The sequence below is a fragment of the Elaeis guineensis genome, chromosome 14, assembly GCF_000442705.2.
Source record: "Elaeis guineensis isolate ETL-2024a chromosome 14, EG11, whole genome shotgun sequence".
NCBI lineage: Eukaryota > Viridiplantae > Streptophyta > Magnoliopsida > Arecales > Arecaceae > Elaeis > Elaeis guineensis.
In genome coordinates this window covers 46,029,849-46,054,880 of record NC_026006.2, presented here as the reverse complement: position 1 = coordinate 46,054,880, position 25,032 = coordinate 46,029,849, and the positions used below count along the sequence as shown (strand labels likewise).

General features: G+C 39.4%; 1 protein-coding gene across 2 annotated transcripts in view; it reads left to right on the top strand.

Moving 5' to 3' along the window:
• LOC105057860 (uncharacterized) overlaps positions 1-24,542 on the top strand; it is a 77,807-nt gene extending 53,265 nt beyond the window's left edge. For both annotated transcript variants that reach the window (XM_010940579.4, XM_010940578.3), the window contains exons 25-36: positions 15,632-16,038; positions 16,118-16,547; positions 16,640-17,938; positions 18,036-18,296; positions 18,383-18,673; positions 18,775-19,248; positions 20,746-21,177; positions 21,314-21,592; positions 21,702-22,104; positions 22,198-22,346; positions 23,080-23,283; positions 24,157-24,542. In XM_010940579.4, coding sequence (XP_010938881.1) covers positions 15,632-16,038; positions 16,118-16,547; positions 16,640-17,938; positions 18,036-18,296; positions 18,383-18,673; positions 18,775-19,248; positions 20,746-21,177; positions 21,314-21,592; positions 21,702-22,104; positions 22,198-22,346; positions 23,080-23,283; positions 24,157-24,276 — 4,749 coding nt within the window. In that variant the 3' untranslated portion in view covers positions 24,277-24,542. The remainder of the gene's footprint in view (positions 1-15,631; positions 16,039-16,117; positions 16,548-16,639; positions 17,939-18,035; positions 18,297-18,382; positions 18,674-18,774; positions 19,249-20,745; positions 21,178-21,313; positions 21,593-21,701; positions 22,105-22,197; positions 22,347-23,079; positions 23,284-24,156) is intronic.
• Positions 24,543-25,032: the final 490 nt, after the last annotated feature.

Here is a 25,032-nt window from a genome sequence, read left to right as displayed (position 1 = left end):
TAGTGGTTCGGTGCAATCCCGCATCTAGGTCCACTTCCTAAGCTTTCCTTGGGAATTTCACTATAATCTCTCCGATTACAGCGTGCTTGTTTTAGCCGGGCTCACAAACAAATTCAGTTGGTTTTCCGAGATCACCAACCAAACTCTTACACAATTTTTTTTTCGGAATCACAATTAAACCCAGTTGGTTTTATGGGCTCCCCAACCAAAATCTTACAAGTCTAATTTCGGAATTGGATGGGCCTAATTCAAGTTTCTTTCATCCCAAAGAAACTTGTAAAGAAAACAAAGATATAAGATATAGAATTTTAGAACAAAATAAAATTGAAAAATAAACTCTTTTAGGCATGGAGAAGTTGCTGTTGGATTGCGCAAATGCTGTTTCAACTTTTCTTTTTAATACTTGAGAGGATGTGGAAGATAATGGAGATGATTGCTCTTGAAAGCCTTCTGAATTCTATGCACAAATCCCTCTCTTTTCTCTTCCTCATAGGTATTCAATGAAGTTCTCACAAATTTAAATATATATTTTTTTTAATTCCTTTTCTCTTGCTTTTCAAATGATTCTCTAGCTCTTAATAGTCTTGAAAGTTGTTGGAGAATGAGTTTTGGCCATTACAAAGCTTGAACTAGCCGTTGGAAAAGTATAAAAAACTAGCCGTTAGTGCTGTCCATGCCAGAGGTCGATCCCAATTCCTTAGGGGTCGACTCTAGCTGTCTCATGGTCGACTCCCGCTCTTTAGAGGTCGACTCGAGTTGGGATCCTTAAAATACAGCTTTCTATCTTTATTGAGAGAGTTAACTCCCACTGTTCACGAGTTGACTCGAACACGTGCTAGTCCTATTTCAACATGCCAGAGTCGACTCCTTTTCTTCTGAGGTCGACTCTTCTGAGCCACATTTGTGGAATTTCATTCTTTAAAGTGCTTTGGCTTGGCATCTTTAAGGAGATTTTTTTCATGGATGAATTCTTCAATTTAGGTATCTGGAAACTCCTATATTCATCATAGAAACACATGATTACTATCAATTATACTTAGCATTTTGGAATCATCAAAATCAATTATGAGGTCAACACCTTTGCAGTGCTAAGAACAGATCATACTATGGTATGCCCCACCCTGCATTAAGGTCTATCAAGGTATGTACCACAGTATACACTGTGTTATATCACTCTGTCTTGATAGATCATAAGTTGATACAGGGTTCTATCACAATTAGTCAATTACCATGCTTGTAAGTGAACAGCATGGCCGGCATCGTCTGCTAAAAGTAGGTTCCATTTGGCAAATGGCAATGTGGTGGAGTCCCAGTTTTTGATGTAATGTGCTACATCTAATGGTCAAATTAGAATCCAAGATAAGTCTTGAGTGTTGTTTGAGATTGCTGATGAATCTACAATAGATATTGAAAAGACATTTGCATGGTAACCTGTCTGAAGTAAATGTCTTGGTCTTTTTTATTTCTGAAGTAGCTACAATATATGTTGTTTCATGGATCAGGCATCCTGAGCAGCCTTGGACTATGATGTCCTATTTAGAACTCATGAACAAGCATTCAAAAAATATTTGTAATTCGTAGAACTGTCTCTCGGTGGTTAATATCACCACTGCAATCACCTTTTTGGCTGACCATTTAGAACCCACTTAGAACTCATCAACAATCATTCAAATATTTGTAATTTGTAGAACTCTTTCAGTGGTTAATATCACCACTGCAATTGCTTTTTTGGTTGATAACTTACAATAAAGGTTTTGTAGAAATTTGTTCATGAGATATTTATTGCATGAACTGAATAGCTTTCCTTAAGATTTTGACTTCTAAAACCAAGGCTTTTGTGTTAATAGCCCTCCTCTAGTGATGATCAGAGCACCTTGCAACTACATATGACCTATCTGCAAAGGGACCCTCAGAATGTGGAAACTGGGACACCCATGTCCTCCAAAAATAATATTAGCAAGAATCCATCCTATGTGTCTCACTTTGCAGAATTGTCGCTTCTAAAAGTGTCCTTAAAGGTGGATTTGACAGAACATATAGTCTGTTAGTTTGGTGAGTCTTTCAAGTTAAGCTGTATTGTTTTTTTATTTTATTTTATTTTATGTACTCCACAGTCAATATTACAATAGTTTGACCTTGGTCCTGCACGTGTTATTGACATTTTAAGGGATCATATCAAGAACTAGAATCTTAAATCATAACAAACATCATAATTAGCACAGATTGCTTGTGCTTATAGAGTTGCACTTTTAGTAGTCCAATGGTTGAACTTTGTGATATGTATGACATGGCATCTCTCTCTGCTGTCTCTTTCATGTGGTATGAGGCTTGTCATATTTGAATAAACAATTATTGATTTCACTTGAAATCGGATTGTCATGTATTGCTGCTGAAATGTCATTTTCAAAGGTGCAATATGCTAAGAAATTACCAAAGACTTTGACTGGTCAAAGCAACCTGCCATCATAATGAAATTACCAAAAACTTGGAGTCATTGAGTGCATGGGGTGTAGGCGCCAGGCTTCGCCGTACCGGGCCGAGCCGGACCGGTACTTTACTGGTTCGGTTCGGACATTTTTTTTGAAAAACTCCCCGAACTGCACCGAACCGCTCGGTTCGGTCCGGTTCGGCGTGAACCGAACCATGCCGACATGTCCATATGCATAAAGTGGGGAGGAGGTGGGATCGGAGACCTTTTAAATCATTGAGTCTGTTTAGAGTTCTCTGAGACTTGAGGACCCGAAGCTTATGAAGGTCTCAACGAAATCGTTGAGACCTTCGAAAAATTAGAAAAAAAGATAAAAACTCCGTCAAATTGTAGGAGTGGTTCGAGGAGAGGCTGATCTTTGGCCGGAGGTAAGATAATGTGTTATTTTTTTAGTAAATATATTTTTTTTATTTTTATTGTTAAAAATAGGATAAGAATGAGAAAGAATGAAAATAAGAGAAAATCATGCTAAAATCTTGTGATTTTGGGATGATTTAATTATATGTGATAGATCTTTGGAAGATCTACACGATGATACCAAAATTGTTAATTTTCGTTAATTATATATATTTTAAATATTTTTAAATATTTATTTATTTATTTAAAAATTAAAAAAAAATTAAATTTTAGGGAAAAAAATCAGAGTTTAGGAATCATGTTTAGAATGATTCAAGCTACTTAAATCTAATTTCAAATTTTTTTTCAAATATTTGAAATTAAAAAAATATTTTTTTAATTATTTAAATTAAAAAATTTAATTATAACATAAAAATTATATAAAAATAGTGTTATATTTTAGTTAATTTAAAAATATTATTTGAAGCATATAACATATTTATTTTGAATTTATAAGTTTTAAAATAATTATTAAAATTATTTTAAAATTATATATAATTATTTTAATTATCGTTAAACTATCGTGTTTTGTTGTACTTGTATATATTTATAAAACAAATTTAGAGCATGACGTTCGTTCACTTTAATTAATTAGCTATTTTATAGTATATATTTTTTTATATAAAAATTATTAAAAAAATAAAAAATCAGTGTTAGTTTTGAAATTGAGAATAATGTTTAGAATGATTCAAAACAATTGAAATATTTGAATCTAACTTGAGATTTTTTTGAAATTCTTTTTGTAAATATTTAAATAGTAAAAAATGTTATCAAATAAAAAATATGTAATTAGTGTTATATTACAGGTAATTCGAAATAATTAGTATTTTGTTATACCTGCAGAAATGAGTAAGAAGAAAGATCCAGAGCGTGACATCGGTTGGGATCATGGCGAGATGCTCTCGGCTCGACATCATTGGAGATGCAAATGGTGCAACACAGAGTTCAAGGGAGGAGGGGTGACTAGGTTGAAGCAGCATCTGGCTGGTGGTTATCCTGATGTGTCTGTGTCAAAAATATCCGCAAGAGGTCCGACAATTGATGAAAAAGTATTTTGCTGATTCGAAAGCAGCGAAGGAAAGGACAAAGTAGAAAAAGACCGAAGTAGACCGTCGAGCTGCAGAGCCATCTTCCTATCACTCTAAAGAGTCAGAGGAGGCTTCTGCTCCAGATGATGAGGAGGCACAGATTGAGGCTGCCATTCAGACGAGCTTGACGGATCAGTACCAGCAGGAGGAGATGGCCCGGTACAGAGCGATTCGGACCATCATGCTACGAATCAGGATCTATATCAGCGACTGGTAGGGGAGAATTCGAGTTAGGGAGGACTACCTCAGTTAGAGAGTGATGGTAGAGGGAGCAGACGCAGCATGTCTTCTTTGTTGGGAGCTTTTGACAGTAGGAGGTCCTCCAGAGATATTCTAGTAGGAGCCAGCATTCAGGATTTGGATCCACATGCTTTGCCCAGCAAGGATTCAAAGTAGCAGAGAATTGACAGTATGCTGAAAAAAGATAAGAAGAAGGATATGTGGCGAGCTATTGGATCATAGTTTAATTTCAGTCATATTCCAGCAAATGCAGCAGCCATTCCTTACTACCGATCTGCTATTTCAGCCATAGAGGCTGCCGGCCAGAATGTAGATCCTTCAGGACCTAAGGACATCTATGGTCAGCTTCTTGACAGCATTAAAGATGATCTGCAGAGATGGATTGCTTCTTACAAAAATAAATGGCTTACAGTCTAACAGTGATGTGTGATGGTTGGACAGGTCCTACTAGGCGGAGCATCATTAATTTTTTGACATACAGATGGAAAAATATTTTTTCACAAATCAATCGATACTTCAGATAAGATGCACGATGCCACATATATCTTTGGTCTGATGGAGGAGGTGATTGATTCAGTGGGTGAATAGCATGTCCTGCAGGTCATCACAGATAACGGACCACAATATAAGGCTGTCGGAGAGTTGCTGATGGAGTAGCGACCGCAGATATACTGGACCCTATGTGCTGCACATTGCATTGATCTTATATTGATGGATATCGAAAAGATTCGCAGGGTGCAGTAGGTAGTGGAGATTGTCCAGACCATTACTAGATTCATCTACAACCACACATGGGTTCTTTCATTGATGCGGACGTATATTGGGGGAGAGATCTTACGATCGGGTATCACACGGTTTGCTACCAACTACATAGCACTTGATAGTCTTCTTCAGAAGAAAACAGTCCTACGTCAGATGTTTGTCAGTGCCGAGTGGCAGGAGAGGATATGCGAGGGCCGGCACTGATGGAAGTCATATGGAGAACTTGGTGACGAGTCAGTCATTTTGGCAGCGGGCTGAAAAGATAGTGAAGGCTATCAAGCCTTTATATGAGGTGCTTCGCACCGTGGACAGCGAGAGATACCCCCAGATGGGCTTCTTATATTACATGATGGAGAGGGCAAAGAACAGATCAGTGAGAATGATCCCAAGCATGCTCAAGAATTCATTAACATTATTGAGCGCCGTTGGGACTATCAGATGGGCAGAGATTTGCATCTAGCTGGTAAGTTTGGATTCAAGAATGTTTTAAAATATTTTTTCGAAGTATGAAAATAAATTTGTGCTTAATCAGTCTTGAAATTTATCTACAGCTTATTACTTGAATCCGAGATTTCAGTATACTATTCCAGAGATAGATATGGATAGCGAGCTTCTTGCTGCTCTTCGCAATGTCATATATAAGATGGTGTCCGATTCAGAAATTGCGTCGTTATGTCTGCAAGAGGTATGCTAGTTTAAAACAGATGTAATTATTCAACTGAATTCGATTTGATATATTTATAAATAATAAATATATTGTTTCAGACGAAACAGTTTAGAGAGGGATCAGACAGTTTTGGAGTCCCATCAGCTGTCGTAAGCAAAAAGCAGATGAATCCAGGTAAATTACATATCAATAATGAGCAATGTAGATTGATATGTAATTTTACTTCATAATATCATCAAATTTGATATGTAATTTTGCTTTTGTAGCTGAATGGTGGATTCATTTTGGAACGTCAGCAGAAAATTTGAGACATATGGCTGTTCGTATTCTTTTTCAGACGGTCTCTGCTAGTGGCTGTGAACGTAATTGATCCACTTTCGCCTTTATCCACAGGAAACAGAGAAATCGTCTGATACAAAAATGTCTTGACGATCTTGTATATGTTCACTACAATCTGAGGTTGAGGCTAAAATGTATTCAGGAAGAAGTTCAGTTGAAGTACACTGATCCGACGTTGGATGATTATGCCGACGAGGATGACGATCCAATCATCGAATGGCTTGCAGGTCAGCAGCAGGAGCCAGAGCTTGATGAGCCAGGATCCTCTCCACGACCAGCCAGTGTGGTGGCGAGGGAGATCAGGGTGGATCCAGGGCAATGGACAGAAAAAACTATTCCACATAGGGTTCCAGTTGATCAGCCAGTCTGAGGGGACACAAAGGACTCATTCATCACATTACTCGCTATCCGATACATCTTCCCAGAGATTCGAGCGACAGATGTATAGACGATCCTCCCGACAGCTAGCAAGAAGGCATCCATCCTCCCAATCACAGAAAACTCAGTCACAGAGGGGCATAAAGGGGGAAAGGAAAAGTCAGTTTACGTGCACCACTCTCGAGAGTACAGGAGCTATCTGGTTCAGATACGGACACCAGGGAGAGTGATGATGATACCGGTAGTAGTAGCCATGGATCTGATGATCAGGGAGGAACTGGAGGACAGGAGACTATCGTTTATGAGACAGCCACAGGGTGATATTCGATTCACCGGTGAGTCTCAGTTTACGCATGTCACACAGGATAGGGATCATGGTGGACGAGTCGGTAGAGATCGTGGGGAGCCGATTTCATATAAACGACGGGCTCCTAGAGCTCGTCCAGCACATAATGCAGCTGCGGACGATCTTGCACGTGGAGTAGGGTCCATGGATGTATCTGGATCATCCTCGCATTATGGATCCTATTATCCACAGTCACCTTATGATCCATATGCATATGGTGCATCCGAGGCATCATCTTCTAGTGGTTACTATCCTATGCAGCCTGGAGCATCTTACGGATCAGATTTTGCTACTGGCATATTTGGATGGGCTCCTCCACAGTCGTACCATCTCGAGGACACTTCTCAGAGTCAGAATTTTAGCGAGAGATCTGAGATGTCTTGCAATTCAGAGAGGATGCCTTATGGGATGATGAATATTCGAGAGTACGGTGCAGTTTGGCTAGAGGGTTGGACTGATGTTCCTTCAGACTGTTAATGATCCAGACATCTATGAGCGTCACAGACAGGGTTCGCCGTACGGCCCGATACGAGGCGTACCGAGCCGGACTGGTACTTTACTGATCCGATTCGGACTTTTTTTCGAAAAACTCCCCGAACCGCATCGAACCACTCGGTTCGGTCCGGCTCGTTTCCATACTGCCCAAAATCGGACGATATGGATCGGTTCGGTATGGTTCGGTGTGAACCGAACTGTGTCGACATGTCCATATGAATAAAGTGGGGAGGGGAGTGGGATCGGAGATTTTTTAAATCATTGAGCCTGTTTAGAGTTCTCTGAGAAGTCTCAGAGAACTCCCGAGGATCCGAAGCTTATGAAGGTCTCAACGAAACCGTTGAGACCTTCGAAAAATTAGAAAAAAAAAATTTCGTCAAATTGTAGGAGTGGTTCGAGGAGAGGCTGATCTTTGGTCGGAGGTAAGATAATGTGTTATTTTCTTAGTAAATATTTTTTTTTATTTTTATTGTTAAAAATAGGATAAAAATGAGAAAGAATGAAAATAAGAGAAAATCATGCCAAAATCTTATGATTTTGGGATGATTTAATTATATGTGATAGATCTTTGGAAGATCTATACGATGACACCAAAATTATTAATTTTCGTTAATTATATATTTTTTAAATATTTTTAAATATTTATTTATTTAAAAATTAAAAAAAATTAAATTTTAGGAAAAAAATCAGAGTTTGGAAATCATGTTTAGAATGATTCAAGCTACTTAAATCTAATTTCAAATTTCAACCTAATCAGTATTTGGGAGTTCTCTGAGACTTCTTAGAGAACTCTATACAGGCTCAATAATTTAAAAGGTCTCCGACCCCATCCCCCTCCCCCCTTCCCCCTCCTCACTTTATGCATATGGGTATGTCGGCACGGTTCGGTTTACGCCGAACCAGACCGAACCGATCCATATCGTCCGGTTTTGGGCAGTATGGAAACGAACCAGACCAAATCGAGCGGTTCGGTGCGATTCGGAGAGTTTTTCGAAAAAAAGATCCGAACCGAACCGATAAAGTATCGGTCCGGCTCGGTACGCCTCGTACCGGGCGATTCGGCCCGGTACGGCTAACCTTGTCTGTGACGCTCGTAGATGTCTGGATCACTAACATAGTTTGAAGGGACATCAGTCCAACCCTCTAGCCAAGCTGCATCGTACTCTCGAATATTCATCATCTCATAAGGCATCCTCTCTGGATTGTAAGACATCTCAGACCTCTCGCTAAAATTTTGACTCTGAGAAGTATCCTCAAGATGGTACGATTGTGGAGGAGCCCATCCAAATATGCCAGTAGCAAAATCTGATCCGTAAGATGCTCCAGGCTGCATAGGATAGTAACCACTAGAAGATGCCTCGGATGCACCATATGCATATGGATCATAAGGTGACTGTGGATAATAGGATCCATAATGCGAGGATGATCCAGATACATCCATGGATCCTACTCCACGTGCAAGATCGTCCGCAGCTGCATCATGTGCTGGACGAGCTCTAGTCCGTCGTCTATATGAAATAGGCTCCCCACGTCTCTACTGACTCGTCCACCATGATCTCTATCCTGTGTGACTTGCGTAAATTGACTCACCGGTGAATCGAATATCATCCTGTGGCTGTCTCATAAACGATGGTTTTCTGTCCTCCAGTTTCTCCCTGATCATCAGATCCATGGCTTCTACTACCAGTATCATCATCACTCTCCCTGGTGTCCGTATCTGAACCAGATAGCTCCTGTACTCTCGAGAGTGGTGCACGTACAACTATCTTTTTCTTTCCCCCCTTGTGCCTCTCTGTGATTGAGTTTCCTGTGATTGGGAGGATGGATGTCTTCTTGCTGGCTGTCGGGAGGATCATCTATACATCTGTCGCTCGAATCTCTGGAAAGATATATCGGATAGCGAGTCATGTGATGAATGAGTCCCTTGTGTCCTCTTAGACTGTGGCTGATCAGCTGGAACCCTATGTGGAATATTTTTTTCTGCCCATTGCCCTGGATCCACCCTGATCTCCCTCGCCACCACACTGGCTAATCGTGGAGGGGATCCTGGCTCATCAAGCTCTGGCTCTTGCTGCTGACCTGCAAGCCATCCGATGATCGGATCGTCATCCTCGTCGGCATAATCATCCAGCATCGGATCAGTGTACTTTAACTGAACTTCCTCCTAAATACATTTTAGCCTCAACCTCAGATTGTAGTGAACGTATACAAGATCGTCGAGGCATTTTTGTGTCAGACGATTTTTCTGTTTGCTGTGGATAAAGGCGAAAGTGGACCAATTACGCCCACAGCCACTAGCAGAGACCGTCTGAGAAAGAATACGAACAGTTATATGTCTCAATTTTTTGCTGACATTCCAAAATGAATCCACCATTCAGCTACAAAAGCAAAATTACATATCAAATTTGATGATATTATTAAGCAAAATTACATATCAATCTACATTGCTCATTATTGATATGTAATTTACCTGGATTCATCTATTTTTTGCTTATGACAGCTGATGGGACTCCAAAACTGTCTGATCCCTCTCTAAACTGTTTCATCTGAAATAAAATATATTTATTATTTATAAATATATCAGATCGAATTTAGTTGAATAATTATATCTGTTTTAATCTAGCATACCTCTTGCAGACACAACGACGCGATTTTTGGATCGGGCACCATCTTATATATGACATTGCGAAGCGCAGCAAGAAGTTCGCTATCCATATCTATCTCCGGAATAGTATACTGAAATCTCGGATTCAAGTAATAAGCTGCAGATAAATTTCAAGACTGATTAAGCATAATTTTATTTTCATGCTTCGAAAAAATATTTTAAAATATTCTTGATTCCAAACTTACCAGCTAGATGCAAATCTCTGTCCATCCGATAGTCCCAACGGCGCTCAATAATGTTAATGAATTCTTGAGCATGCTTGGGATCATTCTCACTGATCTGTTTCTTTGCCCTCTCCATCATGTAATATAGGAAGCCCATCTGGGGTATCTCTCGCTGTCCACGGCATGAAGCACCTCATATAAAGGCTTGATAGCCTTCACTATCTTTTCAGCCCGCTGCCAAAATGACTGACTCGTCACCAAGTTCTCCACATGACTTCCATCAGTGCCGGCCCTCGCATATCTGCTCTCCTGCTGCTCGACACTGACAAACATCTGACGTAGGGCTGTTTTCTTCTGAAGAAGACTATCAAGTGCTATGTAGTTGGTAGCAAATCGTGTGATACCCGATCGTAAGATCTCTCCCCCAGTATACGTCCGCATCAATGAAAGAACCCATGTGTGGTTGTAGATGAATCTAGTAATGGTCTGGGCAATCTCCACTACCTGCTGCACCCTACGAACTTTCCGATATCCATCAATATAAGATCAATGCAATGTGCAGCACATGGGGTCCAGTATATCTGCGGTCGCTGCTTCATCAGCAACTCCCCGGCAGTCTTATATTGTGGTCTGTTATCTGTGATAACCTGCACGACATGCTGCTCACCCACTGAATCAATCACCTCCTCTATCAGACCAAGGATATATGTGGCATCGTGCATCTTATCTGAAGCATCGATTGATTTGTGAAATAATATTTTTCCATCACAGTATGTCAAAAAATTAATGATGCTCCGCCTAGTAGGACCTGTCCAACCATCACACATCACTGTTAGACCGTATGTAGGCCATTTATTTTTGTAAGAAGCAATCCATCTCTGCAGATCCTCCTTATTGCTGTCAAGAAGCTGACCATAGATGTCCTTAGGTCCTGGAAGATCTACACCTTGGCCGGCAGCCTCTATGGCTGAAATAGCAGATCGGTAGTAAGGACTGGCTGCTGCATTTGCTGGAATATGGCTGAAATGAAATCATGATCCAATAGCTCGTCACATATCTTTCTTCTTATCTTTTTTCAGCATACTGTCAATTCTCTGCTGCTTTGAATCCTCGTTGGGCAAAGCATGTGGATCCAAATTTTGAATGCTGGCTTCTGCTGGAATATCTCTAGAGGACCTCTTCCTACTGTCAAAAGCTCCCAATAAAGAAGACATGCTGCGTCTGCTCCCTCTACCACCAGGCTCTCTGACTGAGGTAGTTTTCAACTCGAATTCTCCCCTACCAGTCGCTGATCCAGATCTTGATTTGTAGCATGATGGTCCGAATCGCTCTCTGTACTGGGTCATCTCCTCCTGCTGGTACTGATCCGCCAAGCTCGCCTGAATGACAGCCTCAATCTGTGCCTTATCATCTGGAGCAGAAGCCTCCTCTGACTTTCTAGAGTGATAAGGTGGCTCTGCAGCTCGACGGTCTACTTCGGTCTTTTTCTGCTTTGTCCTTTCTTTCACTGCTTTCGAATCAGTAAAGTGCTTTTTCATCAATTATCGGACCTCTTGCGGATATTTCCGATATATGGACACATCAGGATAACCACCAGTCAGATGCTGCTTCAACCTAGTCACCCCTCCTTTGAACTTTGTGTTGCACCATTCGCATCTCCAATGATGCCGAGTCGAGAGCATCTCGCCATGATCCCAACTGATGTCACGCTCTGAATCTTTTTTCTTACTCATTTCTGCAGGTATAACAAAATACTAATTATTTCGAATTACCTGTAATATAACACTAATTACATATATTTTTTATTTGATAATATTTTTTACTATTTAAATATTTACAAAAAGAATTTCAAAAAAATCTCAAGTTAGATTCAAATATTTCAATTGTTTTGAATCATTCTAAACATTATTCTCAATTTCAAAACTAACACTAATTTTTTTTTAATTTTTTAATAATTTTTATATAAATAAATATATACTATAAAATAGCTGATTAATTAAAGTGAACGAACGTCATGCTCTAAATTTTTTTCTTATAAATATATGCAAGTACAACAAAACACGATAGTTTAACGATAATTATATATAATTTTAAAATAATTTTAATAATTATTTTAAAACTTATAAATTCAAAATAAATATGTTATATGCTTCAAATATTAACTAAAATATAACACTATTTTTATATATTTTTTATTTTATAATTAAATTTTTTAATCTAAATAATTAAAAAAATAATTTTTTAATTTCAGATATTTGAAAAAAAATTTGAAATTAGATTTAAGTAGCTTGAATCATTCTAAACATGATTTCCAAACTCTGATTTTTTTTCCTAAAATTTAATTTTTTTAATTTTTAAATAAAAAATATTTAAAAATATTTAAAAAATATATAATTAACGAAAATTAACAATTTTGATGTCATCGTGTAGATCTTCCAAAGATCTATCACATATAATTAAATCATCCCAAAATCACAAGATTTTGGCATGATTTTATCTTATTTTCATTCTTTCTCGTTCTTATCCTATTTTTAACAAAAAAAAAAAAAAAATATTTACTAAGAAAATAACACATTATCTTACCTCCGGCCAAAGATCAGCCTCTCCTCGAACCACTCCTATAATTTGACGGAGTTTTTTTTTTTTTTCTAATTTTTCGGAGGTCTCAATGGTTTCGTTGAGACCTTCATAAGCTTCGGGTCCTCAGGAGTTCTCTGAGACTTCTCAGAGAACTCTAAACAGGCTCAATGATTTAAAAGGTCTCCGACCCCACCCCCCTCCCCCCTCCCCCCTCCCCACTTTATGCATATGGGCATGTTGGCACGGTTCAGTTCACGTCGAATCGGATCGAACCGATCCATACCATCCGGTTTTGGACGGTATGGAAAGGAACCGGACCGAACCGAGCGGTTCGGTGCGGTTCGGGGAGTTTTTTGAAAAAAAGGTCCGAACCGGACTGGTAAAGTACCGGTCCGGCTCGATACGCCTCGTACCGGGCGGTTCGGCCCGGTACGGCGAACCCTGGTACCCTTTAAAAGGATGTCAACTTGATCTTCTGTGGTCACTAACTTGCATAATTTCATTTCTAGCAGTTGTAGTAGCACGAGCATCTTGGGATTGTTTTAATTTTTCTAATATGTGGATGAAAATTCTATGGATGACATGTATATATGTTGCTGTATGCAACAAATTGCTCTTTAAGATGCATAAGTTGTATGACTGAAAAAAGATGCATGCTGTTCAGACACATGGTTGGTATATTGTCTTGTTTCATAATGGGAAAATGCTTATGTAATTTGTGACATCAGAATTTCATCTTTTGGGATTTAGAATTTAGAGGGTGGACCTTGGCACAGTGATAAGGAAACAGCCTCTCCATGCTCCACTGTGACCCAAATGTCACGGGTTTGAAATAAGGAAACAGCCTTTCTGCATGTGGGGGTAAGGCTGTGTACATCTGGCCCTCCCCAAATCCCATAGTGTTGGGACCGTTGTGCATTAGGTTGCACATTTTTTGGAATTTAGCATTTAAAACAGTTCTGAATTCCACTAAGGTTGTGGTCAAGCTTCATGTTACAGAAGCTAAATAATGTATGAATGAAAAAGTAGCTTCAGATCTATTTATCCTGTATCCTGTACTTAAATTAAAAAGGCATATTTACAATTTTCAGTTTTATAAGTAAACTACTTGGTTGCTAATAACTGTGTACACCCCTTACAAGTCCGATCTCTCTCTCTCTCTCTCTCTCTCTCTCCCCCCCCCCTTCTCCTCTCGCTAAAGGGTGTTGTGATCCTGTGTTGTCTTTTTTAAACTATTTTTAGGTGCTAACATAAAAATAATCCTGGTGCTTATGTTCATCTTTAAATATGGTTTGCCAATGTTGCTGAACTGGAAAAAGAAATTAATGCCAATAGTTATTTTAATCATAGGTACTTTTTGCATGAAAAATTTTAATTCCCTTTCTTAGAACATTAATATAATGACTTTCTTGCAAATGATTGGAGTTTTGTGTGTGTTTTATCTGTGTAGAATGAGGGGTTTATATTTTATGTCTAGGTTTATTAGGAGTTTTGTTTGAAAAACATTGCTGTGGATGTGAAAGAGTTCTAACGGATTCCAAACTAGTTGCATGTGCCTAAGTTAGAAGTGTATGTTCATATTTAAGTTAACAATTCTCAGTGTATTTGTGTTTTAGGAGATCCATCACTACCACCAGTGCCACCATTACCCCTTTAACTGCTGCTACAAATCTACCACCACCACCACCACCACCACCACCTCTACGGCTGAACCACCAATGCAACAGCCGATGCTGCTGCTACTACCGCTAGTCACGATCACCACCATCTTGACTGCCAGTACCACCAGTCATGAGTCATGACAAGTTGACAACCACTTTTCCCACCATCAATACCCCTATTTCACCGACACTGTCGAAGCTACTTTTGTCACAACTCTAACCCCTACAATATGCACCCACGACCACCACCACCAACACAGCTGCCAATACCATGACAACCTCATGTGTTGTTACTGCTGCCATCACCGCATTCACTACCTGCCATCATTGCCACCTTCATCACCGCCACTACCTTTCCCACGATCAGTGCCATTGCCATCACTGCTAGTCTTTGGTGCCACAACAGCCCTTTCTGGTGCTAGTAGCACCGCCTCCAAATGTGTTTCATGGCATATTTGACATTGCTTAAGAAAGCACTTTTACAGCTTATGCAAATACACTGGTGGAGCAGAAAAGGAGAACAAAAAGTTTTTGTGTTATTTTCTAATGCTTAATAAATTGTGTGCCACATTAAAGCAAAAATCAAAACGTCACTTGTCAGAGACACATGAAAAGCTAAATTTTGGGCTTATGTTTATATGGAGCATCTACCTTTTTTCTTTTTTTCAAGTGAAAGTAATGAATTTGTCTCTATTTAAGAGCGGACATATTGGATGTAGAAATGGATCAGGTAGCCTGTATTATAATTGGATCCAATCCAAATCCAGAACATTATTGTATGAGTCATGTGCTGATTCTTGATTTAAACCAAATTTATAAAAAGTTAGATTCATTCAAGAATCCCAAAGTTAGATCTATAACTGTTGAGTCAGATAGACTTAAGAATTGTTTCCATGTTATTTGTAAACACGAAACAGATATTTCTCTTCAAAGCACTTCTTCTGAAGTGTTTCATGAAGAATCCTTTTGAAAAGCAAAAGCAATGCTGCACATGCCTTTATATTTTTTTTCTGATTTAAGAAAAAAGCGGCTGTGGTTATGGAACATGTTTCTGCTTTCAAAAGATTAGAAACAAAGTTAAAAGAATTATAAACATGTATAAGAAACAAAAACAGAAGATTTGCGGAAATGCCAAACGCAAGATTGGCAAATTTGTGTCATTATAAGTCAACCATAATGGTAACTATAGATATTTCTTTTGCAGTATAATACCATCTGCTAGAATCTTCATCTGTCATTTTGATTTTTAATCACCATTCTTCTATATAATGAGGTTATATTATAATATTATAAGTGAGCTATTATTTTCTTTCTTAGTCTTATCATCCTATATGTGTTGCTTATTTGTGACCTTATTTCCAGGGACAGAGGACAGACCTGGATGCAGCAGTAAGTTCACGAGCAATCACCGACTCTGCTTCAGTCATCTCTAATATGAAATGTGCTCTACAGCTTATTAGTGAAAGGGTCATGCATTCAACTGAGTGGAAACGATTAATGGGTCAAATACTGCATGCACTGCTTTCAGAAAAAGGTACAGATCCCAGTGTGCTCTTATGCATACTTGATGCAATAAAGGTTTGGATTGAGGATGACTATAGGCATGCTTCATCTGGTGCTTCAAGTGCTGCTCTTACTCAGAAGGAGATAGTATCCTATATGCAGAAGCTGTCTTTAGTTGAGAGGAAGAACTTCTCCCCTGCAGCACTAGAAGAATGGGATGAGAAATTTTTACAACTTCTTTATGGGCTCTGTGCGGATTCAAGCAAGTAAGCAATAACTGACATTTACTGATGTGAGTCTTTTCAGGATGATTTTCTTTTGTCTGACAATTTTGATGGTTGGCAGATATCCTCTACCGCTTCGTCAAGAAGTGTTCCAAAAGGTAGAAAGGCAATTCATGCTTGGATTAAGAGCAAAAGATCCAGAAGTTAGACAACGGTTTTTCTTGCTTTATCATGAGTCCCTTGGGAAAACGCTGTACACAAGACTCCAATTCATCATCCAAATTCAAGACTGGGAAGCTGTAGGCGATGTTTTCTGGCTGAAACAGGGCCTTGACCTTCTATTGGCTGTCTTAGTGGAGAATGAACCAATCATGCTTGCCCCAAATTCTGCACGCGTACCACCACTAATGGCATCAGGGTCCTTTCCGGACCATCCTGTACTACAGCAGCAGGTATCTGATGCACCAGATTGTTGTGATGGTGTTTCCATCACATTTGATGCCCTTGTGGCTAGACATGCCCAATTTTTGACTGAGATGAGCAAACTTCAGGTCAGTTTGCTTTCATGGCGGCATGAAATTTTTATCCTTTTATTCAGCATTTTTAGGGTATAATTTTGCACTTTATCATTTCTATCTTGCAGGTGCAAGATCTTGTGATTCCCCTAAGGGAACTAGCCTATGCGGATGCTAATGTGGCATATCATATGTGGGTGTTAGTCTTCCCAATCGTCTGGGTTACTTTACATAAAGAAGAACAAGTTGCACTTGCCAAGCCAATGATATCTCTTTTGTCAAAGGATTACCACAAAAAACAGCAGGGTAGCAGACCTAATGTTGTCCAAGCACTTCTTGAAGGGCTTCATTTGAGCCACCCTCAACCTCGGATGCCAAGTGAGCTCATTAAATATATTGGGAAGACTTACAATGCTTGGCACATTTCACTAGCTCTGCTAGAGAGTCATGTCATGTTGCTTATGAATGAAGCAAAATGTTCTGAATCACTAGCTGAGCTCTATCGACTTCTCAATGAAGAAGACATGAGGTGTGGATTGTGGAAGAGAAGGTCAATTACTGCAGAAACAAGAGCTGGACTATCACTTGTTCAGCATGGTTACTGGCAGCGTGCTCAAAGCCTCTTTTATCAAGCGATGATCAAGGCAACACAGGGTACTTATAACAACACAGTTCCAAAGGCTGAAATGTGTCTTTGGGAAGAACAGTGGCTTCATTGTGCTAGCCAGTTAAGTCAGTGGGATGTCCTGGCAGATTTTGGCAAGAGTGTAGAGAATTATGAAATTCTTCTTGACTGTCTTTGGAAGGTTCCTGATTGGTCTTATTTGAAGGACAATGTAATTCCAAAGGCTCAGGTAGAGGACACACCAAAGTTGCGTTTGGTGCAAGCGTTCTCCGCTCTTCATGATAGGAATGCTAATGGTGTTGGGGAAGCTGAAAACAATGTGGCCAAAGGTGTTGAACTTGCATTAGAACATTGGTGGCAACTGCCTGAGATGTCCGTCCAGTCTCGAACACCACTTTTACAGCAGTTCCAACAAGTAGTCGAGGTACAAGAATCTGCAAGAATACTTGTGGACATTGCAAATGGAAACAAGCAACCTTCAGGGAATTCAGGTACCAATGGTCATAACATGTTTGCAGAACTCAAGGATATCCTTGAGACGTGGAGACTACGGACTCCAAATGAATGGGATAATATGTCTGTCTGGTATGATCTACTCCAGTGGAGGAATGAGATGTACAATGTTGTGATAGACGCATTTAAGGACTTTGCTCAAACCAACCCCCAACTTCATCATCTTGGCTATCGAGACAAAGCTTGGAATGTGAATAAGCTTGCTCACATAGCCCGTAAGCAAGGCCTTTACGATGTTTGTGTAACAATACTTGACAAGATGTATGGCCATTCTACCATGGAAGTGCAGGTGATAGTTTTATATAAGAATTCTTATTTTTCTTTTGCATTTTTCAGCTTCTCAAAGATTTGATGTGAGAACGAACTTGTTGACCATCTACTTGCAGGAAGCATTCGTGAAGATAAGAGAACAAGCAAAAGCTTATCTGGAAATGAAAGGAGAACTGACCAGTGGCCTTAATCTGACAAACAACACTAATCTTGAATATTTTCCTGTAAAACATAAAGCAGAAATATTTCGTCTCAAAGGTGACTTCTTACTTAAGATGAATGACTGTGAGAATGCCAATCTTCAATATTCGAATGCCATAAACCTTTTCAAACATTTGCCCAAGGGATGGATAAGTTGGGGAAACTATTGTGATATGGTAATTGTCACATTCTTTCCTTTAAGCATTAATCATCTGCACATATTGGAAGAAAATCATCTTAATGTTTATGGGCTTTTTTGCAGATTTATAAAGAAACACATGAGGATCTATGGTTAGAATATGCTGTGAGCTGCTTCTTTCAAGGGATCAAGTATGGTGTTTCGAACTCCAGGAGCCATCTAGCTCGAGTTCTTTATCATCTTAGCTTTGATACGCCAAATGAAACTGTGGGAAGAACATTGGTGAAATATCTGGACCAGTTGCCTCATTGGGTTTGGCTTCCTTGGATACCACAGCTACTGCTCTCCCTGCAAAGAAGAGAAGCACCACACTGCAAGCTAGTTTTATTGAAAATTGCCCAAGTATATCCACAGGTATATAACATTTCAAGGATATCATGGTCAGGTAGAAGTAGCATTTGTTATGTCTATTAATTTTCTTTCATGCACCTAAAACATTGGAAAATATTGTGCAGGCTTTGTATTACTGGCTTCGTACGTATCTAATGGAACGCCGTGATGTTGCTAATAAATCTGAACTTGGTAGAAATATAGCATTGGCTCAGCAGCGCATGCAACAAGCTGTTTCAGGGAATACTGCTGGTTCCTATAATTTGTCTGATGGAAATGCAAGAGGCCCCAGTCATGTTGGAAGTACATCAGAAAGTCAGGTCCATCAAGGCTCCCAGTCAGGTGGTGTTGGTGGTTCCCACGATGGGACAAATTCTCAAGGACAGGAACCTGAAAGGTCCTCAACAATTGAAGGGGGTGTAAGTACTGGACATGACCAACCTCCACAAAGTTCAACTGTCACAGAAGGCGGCCAGATTGGATTAAGGCGTAATGCTGGGCTTGGTTGGCTAGCATCTGCTGCTAGTGCATTTGATGCTGCAAAGGAGATAATGGAGGCTCTTAGGAACAAACATCCTAATTTGGCTAGTGAACTTGAGGTAAGAAATAACATAGCAAGTGTCTTGTCTTGTTTCCTTTTGATTTTGTTTCAGTCATTAGCCTAACATTCCTTGCACCTCCTGGTTTTGTCTGAGCGGGTAGTTTCAAATCTTTGGGAATGCCAATAGAATAATGTTTTATCCTCTTATCAACATGTCTAGCTTCAAAATAATTTTTAGTAGTTTGCTCTAAGGATTCAGATCCTAGTGAGACGTTTCGTAGGACACTGGGGCGGGGTACCATTCCATGTGTCGGGATAGGGCCGTCCTGTTAGCATCCCAGTGTCTTGATTGGGATGCCTTGGGACATCCTTTGTCCTAAGTGTCGTGACGGGGTGGGATGGTGGCGCATAACATTCCATGGAAAAATTGGGACAGTCTCGTCCCATGGGATTTAAAACTTTGGTTTGTTCTTTTTGCCATTAAAAGTCCGTATGGCATCAACCTTCTATTATTTTAAATTTGGGCATGGGACTGATATTTACCATGTTATGCTGCCAGTGATTTTTGGTTGCTGTGACTATTTTAGCTAGCAATGTTTTTGTAAAATACCTTATAGGTGACTATTTTCATAATGTTGGATGTATTATTTCAGAAAGCAAGATAATAAATGAAGACATTACCAGAAAAAAATTAAAAGAGGTGACTGGAAAGAAAAATGTACTTCTAACAATGGGCTCTTTCACTTTCCGAGGAAGGTAGGATGTACAAAATTCTTTCAAATCTTTGCAGGGCATAACTTGAATGTGTTTGCTCATATGCGGGTCACATCACAAGATTCGGTAGTTTCATAAAAATGAGATGCCTTTGCATCAGTTTTGCTTGGTTCAGAGATGTTGAAGATAAAGAAGGATGATTGAGGGGTAAATAACTTCAACAACATAAGTGGTACAAGGAAATGCCTCTCATCTGTGAAACCATTGAAAATGTGCTTACATAGCGATACTGACAATTTTGTCTTGTTTATTGCCAACATTATTTAGGAATATCAATGTCCATTCAGATTTTCATTCTTTTTCTTTTCCATCTTATCTTCACACAACTGTTTTTAGCAAAGAAGCATCATCATTCAACCCCATATTTCCAGAACTCTTGCTACTTGTAGCAGGAGTTTGTTTCATGCAGAAGTGGCCCGGGATCAACACTTGGAGGGCTTTACTGATAACTTATAATTCTTGTTAGTGTAGTCCAGAAGTATGACGTTTCACGTTATACCCAAATTTATCCTGTCTGTTTTAAATGGAGAAAGCACATCAAGAGTGTTTTGAAGTGCAAAACGTACTGGTTTTAAATGTAAGAAATGCAGTCATTTGTTGGCTGATTAGAACATGTTCCAAAAAATGGCTTTTAGTAACTGGATGAGAAGTATAGCTAACAAATTGTCATGATTTTGATATGCGGTTATTCACTGAGCCAGGCAGGTTTGGAGGACTACTTGTCAATACTTGTTTTTCTTTCCTAATAATTCATGGCCTTCTGATTTTTTTTTTTCTCCAGGTTTTACTATCTGAAATTGGATCAAGATTTGTTACTCTTCCTGAAGAGCGACTTTTGGCTGTGGTTAATGCATTGCTGCATCGTTGCTACAAATATCCAACAGCCACTACAGGCGAGGTTCCCCCATCTTTGAAAAAGGAACTCTCGGGTGTTTGCAGAGCTTGCTTTTCAGCAGATGCTGTAAACAAGCATGTTGATTTTGTACGAGAATATAAACATGACTTTGAGCGTGCTCTTGACCCAGAGAGCACAGCAACTTTTCCAGCCACTCTCGCTGAATTGACAGAACGGTTGAAGCACTGGAAAAATGTTCTCCAGAGCAATGTCGAAGATAGATTTCCTGCTGTCTTAAAACTTGAAGAAGAGAGTAAAGTGTTGCGTGATTTTCATGTTGTTGATGTGGAAGTTCCAGGGCAGTATTTCACTGACCAGGTTGGTTTGAACTTGCTATAATCAGCACTAATATTCAGCTTTTTGTTGGTCATTCTTGTTGTGAGTTGAAAATTTAAAATACTATCTGTTTGTGTTTTAAAGGTGCATTAATTCAAGTTGCAATTTGTTTCTCCAGGAAGTGGCACCCGATCATACAATAAAGTTGGACAGAGTTGGATCCGATATTCCAATTGTGCGGAGGCATGGTAGCAGTTTCCGGCGTCTGACCCTCATAGGTTCGGATGGTTCCCAACGCCATTTCATTGTCCAAACGTCATTGACTCCGAATGCTAGGAGTGATGAACGTATGCTTCAACTCTTCCGTGTACTCAACAAAATGTTTGATAAGCACAAGGAATCAAGGAGGCGCCATCTATCTATCCATACTCCGATAATAATACCTGTTTGGTCACAGGTGCCTTTCCACTTCATGTTTATTATCACAGTCAACATTCCATCTCTTTTTTTCTATATATTCTTTTTTTTTTAGGAATTATGTTATAAAAGTGACTGTAATTTTTCAGGTACGAATGGTGGAGGATGACTTGATGTATAGCACATTTCTTGAGGTCTATGAGATCAATTGTGCACGGCACAATCGAGAAGCCGATATGCCCATCACCCTTTTCAAGGAACAACTCAATCAAGCCATCTCAGGACAGGTCTCACCTGAAGCTGTACTGGAACTGCGTCTGCAGGCATATAATGAAATAACCAAAAACGTGGTTAATGACAACATTTTCTCCCAGTACATGTACAAGACTCTCCCAAGTGGGAACCATCTCTGGACTTTCAAGAAACAATTTGCCATCCATCTTGCACTTTCCTGTTTCATGTCATACATGTTGCAGATTGGGGGCAGGTCCCCAAATAAGATTCTTTTTGCTAAGAACACAGGGAAGATATTCCAAACTGATTTTCATCCAGGTATTTTTTTTTTTTTTGAATAAAAAAATCATGCAAATGATTGGTACTTGTACACCTCTCTCTAAAGGCTTATTGCTTTAATTTTTCATGCAGCTTATGATGCCAATGGAATGATTGAGTTTAATGAACCAGTTCCCTTTAGGCTGACTCGGAACATGCAAGCTTTCTTCTCCCATTTTGGTGTGGAAGGTCTTATTGTATCTGCCATGTGTGCTGCTGCACAGTCTATAATTTCACCCAAAGTGAGTTTTTATGTCCACTTGAATAATTGTTGGATAGCAATGAAAGTTGGAAATTAATGCAATCTGGTCCATTAAGTAAAATTAGTATCATGGTACAGAAACTAAACACAGAGCATGGATTATTTTCCCCAATTTTAACTTTCCCAACCATTTTTTATTCCTCTCATTAACTTTCCCCATATTTTTTTTTTATTCCTCTCAATAACTTTATTTAAAGGGATTGCACTCTCCCCAGAATTCAGTAGCTACATGCAACTTTCCTGTAACTAGAGATCACTCAGATGTCAATGGTGCATTCATCTAAGTGATAAATGAAATGTCGGTCCAGTTAGGAAGTGGTAAGTGATACAGAAATTCTACTTCAATACTAGCTAATGCTGCCTGCTTTTTTTTTGGTTTCAAAATTGATTATTGACTATTATTTTTTTTTTCCCCCTACCGGCATATTCTTGTTCTAGTATTTCATCTAGTGACTTGGAACTAGGACAATCCAAAGTTTGTAGGGGAGACTTAAGTTATTTTTTTCATGAAAATAAAATACTCAAGATTGACTCACCTAATGGAAAAGAATAAAAGCACGAAAGTTAAAAATCATAGTTAAATGGTAAGTTCTGGAATGTTGGGTTATGTATGTCATTTTCCATATCAGACATGTTAATTGGTTAATGGTTCTTTTGTCTATTAAATTGCCCTGCCACAATATGTCTCAAGTGCGTGTATTTGTTTTTTCCAGCAAAGCCAGCACATATGGCATCATCTAGCCATGTTCTTTCGAGATGAGCTGCTATCTTGGTCGTGGAGGAGGCCACTTGGGAATCCTTCAGCACCTGTAGTTGGTGGGGTCAATCCTATGGACTTTCAGCAGAAGGTGACAACTAATGTCGATCATGTCATAGGACGTATTAGAGGAATAGCTCCACAGAATTTCTCAGAAGAGGTAAGCATTTTTATGCCCTAAATTGCTACATTTATTACATTTCAGAGTATTTACAATTGCACAGTAGGAACTGGATTGCCACATAGGCGCCCTATGAAAAGATCAAATATCAGGAATTCTAATCTATGCAAGAGAACAAAGATTCTAGCTAATCAATCCTAACTGGCAAGAGGAAGTCGAAATTGAATGTTGATGGACTTAGTCCCCCAATGGCTGAAATGGTTCAGGGTTTAGGATTTCTTGGAAGAGGGTGCCATCATGCCATAGGTTGTACTGTAGGGATAGCCCCAGTGTTTCTCAGAAGAGGTAAGCATTTTGATTACATTTGAGAATATTTGTAATTGCTTCGTAGGAACTGGATTACCTTATAGGTGCCTTCTGAAATCATTAAATATACAAAAATTCTACATCAAAAGGTAAAATATAAGGGTTCTAATTTATACAACATGGAATAGAGATTCCAGCTAATCAATCCGAAGTTTCCTGCAAGTGGCAGTGGATTGGAGTTCGAACGCTGATGGACCTAGTCCCCTAATACCTGCTAGTAGAGTATGGTTTTCTTAGATGAAATTTGAAGACCTTGATTTTGATTCTGTGAACGGTTCATTGAGTTATATTGTTGTCTGCACACACTCTGCAGCATTTGAACTGTATCTGTACAAGGTTCTTATGCATCATGACATTGGGATTCACTTTTGCTAATTAATTAAAAAAAAATCCTTATAGCTCAACGGGTTTTCTGGTTTTGTTGATTCCATAAAAATCTTGTGTTGTGATCGAGTTTGGCTGAATGAAGCAGCTTGTGAATGTGCCACCATGATCAGCTTTTATTCCTTCCACTTTCAGCAACGACTGATATGATTCATTTTTCAGGAGGAGAACACCACTGACCCCCCGCAGTCAGTACAACGAGGTGTGACGGATCTGGTTGAAGCAGCCTTGGCCCCCAGGAGCTTGTGCATGATGGATCCAACATGGCACCCCTGGTTCTAGCTGTACGGAGTTCTTGAAAGAAAGAAATCTTGGCAGTGCCGTTGATCGGCAGGAGAGCAATGCTTTTCTGTATTGTACGTGAAATGAGTAGGCTAGTGAGTTATATTATCCAGGTTAATTTAAAATATGGTTGTGTTGCTGTCCCTTGCCATGTCTTCCGTTTCCTTGTAATGTTCGTAATTGCACATCATCTGTAAAATCAACATGATGAATATATATATATAATTATATAATAACAACTAAACAACACCTTACCCACCTCAAAATTGTCTACATCCTCCTCCAAAATAAATAGATGAATAGTGTAAATTAGATTCTCTGCTCTTGTTCTTTTTGTTTGTTAATAAGCTTCCATCGCTGCCTTGGGGCACTGGGAGCAGATGGCAGGGTCTTGTGCTTGCCGGCCCTGAGTGGGCCGGGGGCATCGGCTGGTGGGGATCGCCGCCTCGGCGGGCTGATCTCCACTTCAGTCAAATAGTTGTGCTGTGAAAACAGCAGCAGCATTCCTGGCCCCCCGCCACCCCCAGCAAATCAATTTTTATTCAATACGAGTGCCCATCGCTGGTTATGACACAAATCCACCACTGGGTCCCCATCTCCGGCTTCCTGCGCGCCTGCAAAGCGAGGAGGTCTACAGGATTTAGAATTGCCAATGTTTTCTCTGGAATGGAAAAATACAGAAACTGATGGTAAGTACAGAAGAAATAGGCTGCTAATGCAGCCGATGGCGGCAACGTGTTGTTCCATCATGCTGCT